General features: G+C 32.6%; 2 protein-coding genes across 2 annotated transcripts; both read left to right on the forward strand.

Moving 5' to 3' along the window:
- Nucleotides 1-6,635: 6,635 nt before the first annotated feature.
- Nucleotides 6,636-7,142, forward strand: LOC136080130 (uncharacterized). The gene has a single exon (XM_065796740.1). It carries the CDS (start codon nt 6,636-6,638, stop codon nt 7,140-7,142), a length of 507 nt encoding a protein of 168 aa, XP_065652812.1.
- Nucleotides 7,143-8,130: 988 nt separating this feature from the next.
- On the forward strand, nt 8,131-9,872 carry LOC136080131 (uncharacterized). Its single transcript, XM_065796741.1, has 3 exons — nt 8,131-8,305; nt 8,426-8,580; nt 8,835-9,872. Exons 1-3 carry the CDS (start codon nt 8,131-8,133, stop codon nt 9,870-9,872), a joined length of 1,368 nt encoding a protein of 455 aa, XP_065652813.1.
- Nucleotides 9,873-10,165: the final 293 nt, after the last annotated feature.

The raw sequence follows: 10,165 nt of genomic DNA on the forward strand, positions 1-10,165 counted from the left end.
CAAAAATTGCCTCGTCATATGTTTCAAAAAAAAGAGGATGAAATATTAGTAAAGGTTCATGAAAAATTTAGTCAAACCGCTTACTTACTCGCCGTCTTGAACCAGTGCCGTACCCTGCGATAGTTTATACGGTAACGGTCCGTTACCGCTGAAATAAAGCGGTAATTTTCCATTTCAATGTACCGGTACATCGATTTAGGATGACCCTCCTCACCCATTACGTCCCTCCCCATTCCCAACACTGCCTAAGTAAAAACTTTATTTTAGGAAGCCACCTTAGAGTAACAAACAATCAGCTGAAACAAAGGAGTTACATTAACCATGAGCAAGACTAGGTTTTTTCAAACCGAGACGAGACCGAGACGAGAAAGTAGTACTTCTCGTGAGACCGAGAACGAGACGAGACGAGAAATTTAACAACTTTTGAAAACAAATTTATTAAAATTCAAGTAAAAAAAAAAAGATGTAAACATGTTTTTGACAAATAGACACAAATGACATTTGTCAAATGTAAACAACTTTTTCAAATATTAATTCAGAATTTTTTTGCCAAACTTTTCCAACAAGACAATGTTTTCTCTGATTAAGATGATTTGTTCTACTTTTTCTGGGTGTAAGTAGTGTCTGGATGATCGGACGACATTTCCACCTGAGCTAAAAACTCTCTCTGATTTAGTTGAACTTGCTGGAATAGCTAAAAATTGTGTAGCTAGAAGAGAGTTCTGGCAATGTATTTGAATGCTATTTCCACCAATCAAGAATCGGAAAGTCTTTTTTGGCATCAGGGAGATATTCATACTGGCACATTTCGCTCAAAATAGGATTCAGTTCAGATGTTGGCTCTTGTGTTTCAAGTCTGACGTTTAACTTGCGCTTCAGTTTTGAATTAGGGGACAAATCTGCTGAAAGGACTCTGGCAACAGGTTGGCACTTAACATTATCCTTAACCTGTGAGGCTAACCATTCTTTTTTTGTTTAAAATTTTTTGAAGAGCTTCAAGTGAAGTCCCTTTAAAGCAGGATTTAAGTAGTTTGCTGCAGCACTCAATAAGTTTCCAGTGTGACAAAGAGGAAATCTTTGCATACAAGACACCGTAGCCATTTTTCCATCCGTCTCAATAAATTGATCAATTGTGTCATGGATTAAATAAAGAGAATCGGCGACAGTATTAATTGTTGGAATGGACTCAGCCGACCACGTTTCAGTAGCTTCTTTAAGTGGTGCTAAAATTTCTACTGCTCCCTCGATTGATTTCCACTGTGATGCACTGATGGTCTTTGAAGAAAAAATATCTTCATTTGCACATAAGCTGATGATTGCACTCTTTAGATGTAGGACAGAAGCCATGCAATCCAGTTCACTATTCCATCTTGTGTCAACAGATTGGCGTAACTGTCTAAAATTGATTCCTTGAGCGTCTGATTCTGATTCAAGCAACTCAGCTGCAACTGTTGACAGGCGAGTTAAAGAAGAAAAATCTTTGCATGTTTGCAACGCATCATCCATTCCAGCAGTCATTCCAAATGAGTCTCGAACTGCACATTGCAAAATATGATTGTTGCACAAGTATTGGTCAAGGCGCTTTGACAATTTGACTGCAAGTTTCATGTTTCTTGCCTGGTCGTTCACGCAGTACATTGGCAAATCAGCAGGCAAATTTAGTTCTTCTAAGAAAAAATCCAGCTTTCCTTCAATTAAGATACATGTGTGTCTGCCTGGGAACTGTTTGACATGGGGTGTCCAGTGATGTAGTCTCCAATTTTCGTCAATAGCATGAAAAGTCCAAGAGATGTAGCTGTCCTGAGCTCTAGAAGTCCAAAGGTCAGAAATAAATGCAGCACTTTTTAGATTTGGCGTATTCTCCGTTATTATGCTCTTCATTCCAGCTTGAACTTCTCTTGACCGATTTGAAAGCTTTCTTGAATATGTTGTTCTGTGATGAAGGCTCAGTTTAGGGTTTGCAATGTCAAACAATTATTGAAACCTCTTCCTTCGACTGCTGAAAAGGATGCCAGATAAGTGCAAAAGTAATCCAGCATTGCAGAGTCAAACTGTTTTTGAATGGATTTGCCTTTGTCATATTTGGACTTTGTTTCAAGCATTTTGACCATGGTTCGTTGTTTCTTCTTAGGAGGAAGAAGAAGAGAGTCGTCAGTTTTTTCAGAATACTCAACGTAATCTTGGCTGGGTTTTTTTCGAGGTGATGATGAAGTTCGCTTGTGTTTTTATCTTTTGTTTTCAAAGACTTTTTGCACGTCTTGCATTCAGCACCGTCACTTGTTTTTTGAAAATATCTCCAGATTTTGTTTTTTCTTGGTGACATTTTTGATCGTTGAAATGAGGCAAGAATATTTCTTTTCAATATGAACAATATGTGTCAAATTGAATTCCACTGGTAAACTAATGAAATTAAGTCGAAAGTGCACCATTTTATACAAAAAGTTTTTGTATTTAAAATCTAATTAAAAATATTTAAAATCTAATTAAAATTTTTGAATTAGATTTAAAAAAAAAATCTAATTAAAAATTCTAATTAAAAATCTAATTAAAAATTTAATTTGTTTTTGTCAAAAACAAATCAAACTTTTAATTAGATTTATTAAAATCACGGAGTCAAAATATTATTTAATTAAAAAAACAAATTGTTAAGCATTTTGTAAATTATAATAATTTTTAATTTGGAAAATAATAACATATTTAAGTCTCGTTCTACTTCTCGCGAGAATTTTCAATTTCTCGTTTCTCACGAGAAGTCCCATTTCTCACGAGAACGAGACGAGATCTCGCTCATTGCTAAGTTACATGATTTTTTTAAAGCATAACGCTTCTAAGCATAATTAGGTTCGGATTTTTTTCTTCCTAATATTTTATAAGCATACATATAAAAATTTAAGTGTTTAAAAAAATCATGTATTATGTTCGTGCATCAAATTATGCGCAGTTGATATTCATTAAAATAAAGGAGTTATAAGGTTGTTGAAAAAAATAATCCGTTAAAATCACTCTATTAAAATTAAGCAGGAATCAAGCCACATAATTCTAATTTCATAACAAAATAATCCTTTATTTTGTAAATTTATGGATTTTTGTTATTAATATGACATAAACAAACATTAGTGTATTAATGTCATACTAGCAGTAAGCAACCCTTAATACGGGTTAGTAATATATAACAAATTAACTTGGTATATTTTCTGAAAATATAAAATACAAATTCATCTATATATAGATGCGATTGTCCCGGTTTTTCCGCTGAATAACTAAAAGTTTTAATTAGTTTTGCACTCTCCTCCTTAAAAATCGGGGCAATGGCAGCCATCTATTTAATATAATCTTTTTGGTTTTGCTCGCATTCATTAGTCTTGGCATTAAGTCAAGACCACGTAACTTAAGTTATTAGATTCTTTTTAACAACAGCAAGCTCTAGAGAAGGAAAGTCAAGTACAACCCCGCCAATACCTAAAAAAAAAAAAAAAAAAAGGTCCTCTTAAACTACAAAAGCGTTATTTTACATATTCATTATATTGTTTTAGAATAAGTAAGTTTATTAATAAAGGGGAGCATTATTTTACATATTTAATGTGTTCATGAATTAATAACTCGTTATACATTTCTTAAACATGGTCATTATTAATTATGGTACCAAATAATACATAAGAGCTTAGTAATAACAGAGTGTTCCAATAATGTTCCCTTTATTTATAAACTTTCATTAAACAGAGAGGAGACAGACAGTCTTTCAAAGGCACTGTTTTAAAAAAAAGTTGTAATAAATTATTATAATCATAACTTCTTTTAATGATAATGACAAAAAATATATATATATATATATATATATTAGCAAAAAATAGCAATAGCACAATTAACTATAGTTATGTTAATTGTGCTATTGCTATTATGTGGCTTTTTTTTGTTACCACTAAACAAAATTTTTTATACCTCATTGTTTAAGAATTCCAATTTCTTTATAACTGTTAAATAATGATTAACGCAATAAATTTCATATCATATTAATTTACTAAAATAAAACCATTTTTCAACAGTAAAGCAAACTAATATAGCGATGACAACTAAAAAAAAAAACGTTTATTTTTAGGATAATTAAAATCAGTTATATAAAAAATTTAATAAAATTTGATTAAAAAATAAATGTAGTAACTAATATTAGAATTAAAACATATAACAAATCTGAAAATAGTGTAATTATTAATAGTCGTAAAAATTGATAACAAAAAAGTTATTATAATAATCTTAAACTATGGTATCGTAGAATATCTGAAAGAAATGAGATGTTGAGTGTGATAAAAAATAGATATAACACAAGGTTAAATTTCAATTAAAATATAAATATTAGCACTTATCTGATGGGTCCAAGAAATTATAATTGGTAATTTAAAAAAAAAAAAAAAGAAGATATATAGCTTAATAAATTCTAATATTTACATTTTTAAAGTTTTTTTAAAGACCTAAGTGAATAAAAAACTATAACAAACCCTGGTCAACGTTATGATTGTTACCATGGTTACTTACATCTTCATGTGAGGCCATTTTAAATGACCTTTTGTAAATGACTTGTCTGGAAGCAGGTTGAGCAACATCTTTTCCAAGGAATACAAATGCACACAGTATGCCCAGAAGGTAAAGTTTTGGAAATAGAATCATAACTAATGATCAAGACATCTTAGAAAACTCATTGAGGACTTTTTAGAAAGATATTTTTTTGCTTGTTATAGGAAAATTTAAATTTTTAATATTAAACTAAATTTGTGGACTGGGTTCAAATAACTATGTTTGGTCATTTTTGATAAATTAGTATTTTTTGATAAATACTCAAAATTAAATTTTTTTTAAATAGCAATTAAAAAAGTAATTTATTAGACTTAATGAAAAGAAAATTCAAAAATTTAAATAATTTAGGGGTCTGGTTTCTACTTTTCTATTGATTAGAAGTTTAGCATTTAAAAACAAGTATTCTGTCAAATTTGGATTTAAAATAGTGCAATTATAATAAAATTATAAGAAAAGAGTTGTAATGATTTGAACGTGCAACATATATTTGAAGATAAAAAGTTAAAATAGTAATTTTCTCATTTGCTCTTTACTTAATGTAAGGGAATGCATTAAAGCAATGGATTCATCTATGCTAAAGATATCTGTTGTTTCCACATGGTTTGTAAAAATAGCATTTCCAACACGAGCAATAATTTTATTGTTTTGTGTGTAAACTCGATATAAGAGGTAACCCAATAACTGGTTAACATGCACTCATTAGTGATAAAGTTGTTTATATAAGTCAGAAGTTTCTGTGTCCTCTCCTTTTTTTATCTTATCACCCAGTTCTGTAAAAGATTTTCTTTTTTTTAAAAAAAACATGGTTCTGTTATGTAAACATCCTCTATTTCATAAATATTATCTTTTGATGCTTGTGAAAGTATAAATGCATATCCATTTTTCTTGAAATGTTTCTTTTTCAGACGTTTATAACATTTCCATGTTTTTTCACACACATTTTCAATCTTCAGTGAATTAACTGATTGCTCAAAGTTTTTATAAAGTATTTCTTTAATGGCTGAATATGTTACTTAATTTGACTTAACAGTTTTGTCAGCTTTAATAAATTGTGTGAAAAAAATTTCTATGATGTATTTTACATTTTTATTTGCTTCCATTAGATTTATCTTTTTATTTTACAAACACAAAATCATATCAAGTAACAAATAAAAAAAATAAAAATTTTCATATTCGTAACCAAAAATAAAATATTCACATATTTTAAGAAAAAATAATAATCACTGTTCAACTTTGTTAAATAATGTAAATAAAAAAAGTGCTAACTTGCCTCAGTTCCCCTTAAAATATTTGAAGAGAAGAAATGTTAAATGTTTTAAAAATGTAGGTCACAGTAAAGGCAAGTTGGCACTTTTGAAAAAATCTAAGATATAATCTGATTTTTTGTAAAAAACAACAAAATAAATTTATAACATAATTACATAATTAAGTTTTAAAAGCTTTGAAAAAAAAATTTATAAATAAAATAACACATTTATAATTTATTTATTCAAAAATATGTTTCATATCAAAATAAAAACAACTTTTACATAAGTTGTTCTATTAAAATTGGTGAATTACAATTATTACGTATACGTGGCAAAAGTCACGTAGATAAACGTGATCAAAGTCACGCATTCATTTATGGTTTTAAATGACTATTGTTGTTTTATGATTGTCATGGGAATTATAACTTTGTATTTATATACGATTTTTTGTAATAAAAGAGAAGGTTGAAAAACGCTTAGATAATTGTTTTTAATATATATATATATATATATATATATATATATATATATATATATATATATATATATATATATATATATATATATATATATAAACGAATACAAGAATGAAACAAGCTATTTCGGCTATTATGCCACCAGTATTTGATGGCAACCATCAACAGTTTATCATTCAACTGCGAACATATATTGCAGCAATGGCCATTGACAAAGCAAAGAGAAAAACGATAACATTAACATGTTTGCCACCACCAGATTTATTCTGCATTAGAAGATCTATGCTTGCCGGCATACCCAGAAGACGATTCAGTAACTTACGAAGAGATCGAGGAAAATATTATGAAGCTTTTTAAACCAAAGTCATCGTTAATACTACGCTTTGAATTTGCAACAATTAAAAAAGCAAGTAACGAGAGTGTGACGGAATTTTCACGACGGATTGTAAGAGCTGCTGAAGGATGCAAATTTACGGATAGAGATGACAGGATGCGCGACCAATTTATTACAGGCTTTAACGATGGAGCTACGATCAAAAGGCTATTACTGGAGTTTGACGAACTTACATTTGCAAAGGCTGTTGAGGTTACTGTTACTTTGGAACGAGTGACTCAAGAAGCCCGACAGTTGGATGGTTTCGATAATGTGATGGTTGCAGCAACATCGCTACTTCCCCAAACAATTGGTTTTGCCGGAACAAATAAAATAACATGTTTTAATTGTGACAAATTTAGACATTATGCACGGGACTGCGAAGCAAAATGCAAGAACTGCTCACACAATCATCGAGCCAAAGACTGCATCAAAGGAATGCAAGGTTTAAAAGGAAAAGGGAGAATTTGGAAATAATGGCATCCAGTATTCTCCCTGAAACAGCGTTGCCATCATTAAAAGTTAAAATAAACGGAATGTTCCGAACAGCATTAATTGATTCTGGATGCTCAATTACAGTGGTTCATGCTGAATCTACACGTTGACTTGTTTCAAAAAGTGAAAAATGCATCACAACTTTGGAAGGAACTGTACAAGTGCTAGGTGAAATGGTAATCAAATTGAAAATTGATGGAATATATCGGATGGTTAATTCGTTATTTGTAAAGGACAAACCATTCGGGTTTGATTTGATTTTTTGAATGGATGCTATTAAAAAATTCGGAGGACCCGTAATCTATGGTGATAAAAACCGTACCGTCCGAATGTTAGCATGTGACACGAAAAAACGTGGCGCAAATTATATAAGTAAAGAAAACGAAATAAACGAAAAGGACGAAATAAACGAAGAGAACGGAGTAAACGAAGAGAACGGAGTAAACGGAGAAAACGAAGTAAACGAAGAGAACGAAATAAACGAAGATAACGAAGAGAAAGAAATAAACAAAAACAACGAAAGAAAACATCAGGGTTTCACAACAAAGTTCTACGGAAAAAAGTGGACGGCATCATGAAACTGGACTAAAGAGCCCGCAATTAATAAAACGATCCGCGAATACAAGGTGAGCGAAAAGCATGAAAGTAGTTACCGAAAAGAAACAAATGAATGGAGCAACTCTGGCATTCTTGTGCCGTATGACGAGCAGGCATTGTGATTACCTAAAGTATTGATACCGCTCATGTGTGTTGTACAAGATAATGAAGGTAGAAAGATACGCCCAGTGGTAGACTTCCGAGCTTTTAATGAATTTGTAAATGTCACGCAGCAAATGCCGACGTTTGTCAAGAGAAACTGCGTCGTTGGAGGAACTTTGAAAGTGCAAAAATCCTTGATCTTAAGAAAGCCTATATCAAATGGTATTGTTTCACCAGAATGTGTTTTGGCATCAACGTGACTCCAACAATAATGACTACAATTCCTCGTCACGTGCTCAATATGAATTCCACTGTGAAGAAAGCATGTGATAATTATATTGATGATATATTTGTCGATGAAAGTGTAGAAACAGCTGAAAATGTAGCGAAGTATCTTGAGAAATTTGGGTTGCAGTGTAAACCTCCAGAAGAGCTAGAAAAAGGACGTGTTTTAGGATAGAGAGTCGAACGAAATAAAAATGGGGAATTAATATGGAAGCGGGACAATGCAGTACAATTCGAATCTTCAAATGCAGTCACACGATCACAGCTTTTTAGCAATTTAGGTAAACTTATTGGACATTACCCGGTGGCAGGAAGTTTGCGTTTACAAGCTTCATACATCAAACGATTAGATGGAAATATTCCATGGAATGAGTATGTTTCTGAAGATTGCAAAGAAAAAATGAATGAGTTGCTTCACCGTTCGGAAAAAGATTCGGTTGGTGGGAAATGGCTGGTACCAGTGAATCGAAAAGCTTAGCTTTACTGTGATGCATCGTCCATAGGACTGGGTGTAGTTCTTCTAATTGGAGGAATCGTTATTGAAGATGCAGCATGGCTACGACCAACGAGTGATACGCACCATATTAATATAAGTGAACTAGATTCGATACTTCGAGGGTTAAATTTAGCGATAGCAAGAGCACCGTGGGATGGTTAAAAGCAGTTTTAAAAGAAGAATTTCGCGTAAAGACTCGGGGAATTTCTCAACTGCTAGTACAACGACGGCTGAATACGATAAAGAAAATAGCAAAAGATATTAAGAATATTCTACAATGGATTCCATCTGAACTAAATCTGGCCGATCGACTTTCACGAATCCCTCAAAAATGGGGCAGAACAGTGTGTGCAACCGGAATAATCCAACAGAAAGACATATGGAAAGTTCTCTTAATTGGTCATTTTGGTGTCGATCGAACATTGCAACTTTGTTTACGAAACAACCAGAATGTATCACGTAAGGAAATTTCAGCAGTAATTGCAAGTTGTAACCAGTGCAACTCCATCGATCCTTATTCCGTAAAATGGAAGCAAGGTCAGCTGAGTGTAAAGCAGAATTGGAATCGGGTTGCTCTCGATGTGACGCATGTAGGTGCAGAACTATACTTATCAATGATTGACTGCGGCCCATCACGGTATACAGTGTGGCGCAAACTGGTAACCAAAACAGCGGCTGAAATTATAGGAAAGCTGGAAGAAATATTTTCCTCATTTGGACCGCCAGTTTGCCTTCTAATGGACAATGAATTTCGTTTACACAAGCTAACAAGGTTTGCTGACGAATGGGATGTTGATTTTGAATATCGAGCAGCTCATCGAGCTCAAGGCAATGGTATCGTTGAACGCATACAAAGAACAATCAAAAGAACAGTCGCCCGTTCACGTTGCTCAATCGCTCTGGCAATATTACTGTATAATGAGACGATCTCATCAAATTGTATTAAAAGTCCATCGCAGCGATTTAAGCAAAAACCAACGTCGTTTTTTCCAGGTGTCGATACACGTAAGAAAGTCGAAAAATATGAAGCAGACAACATATTCAAGGAAGGTGACAATGTTTGGGTTAAACCAGCTCAAGAGACAAAATGTAATTGGTCTTGGATACCTGGTATCGTACGGAAGCAAAATGCCTGGTCGTTTGACGTCGAAACCGCAAATAGGGTGTTTCCACGACATTTCTCACACTTGCGTCGCCGTATTCCGGACTCTGATAATAAAAAAGACATTTAACGATGGTCTTGATATACCAAAATATGAAGTTGGTAGCGGTAAAGGAAGATATAACGAGAATGCCGTTCAAGTTCGAAATGATTGCAATGAACAAACGATAACGCGCTCCGGACGAATAATAAGAGCCCCACAACGATTAGACTTATGAGTTAATTCACCAAGAGGGCATGTTCTATTAAAGTTGGTGAATTACAATTATTACGTATACGTGGTAAAAGTCACATAAATAAACGTGATGAAAGTCACGCAATTCATTCATGGTTTTTAATGACTACTGTTGTTTTATAATTGTT

This window comes from Hydra vulgaris, chromosome 05, assembly GCF_038396675.1.
Source record: "Hydra vulgaris chromosome 05, alternate assembly HydraT2T_AEP".
Lineage (NCBI taxonomy): Eukaryota > Metazoa > Cnidaria > Hydrozoa > Anthoathecata > Hydridae > Hydra > Hydra vulgaris.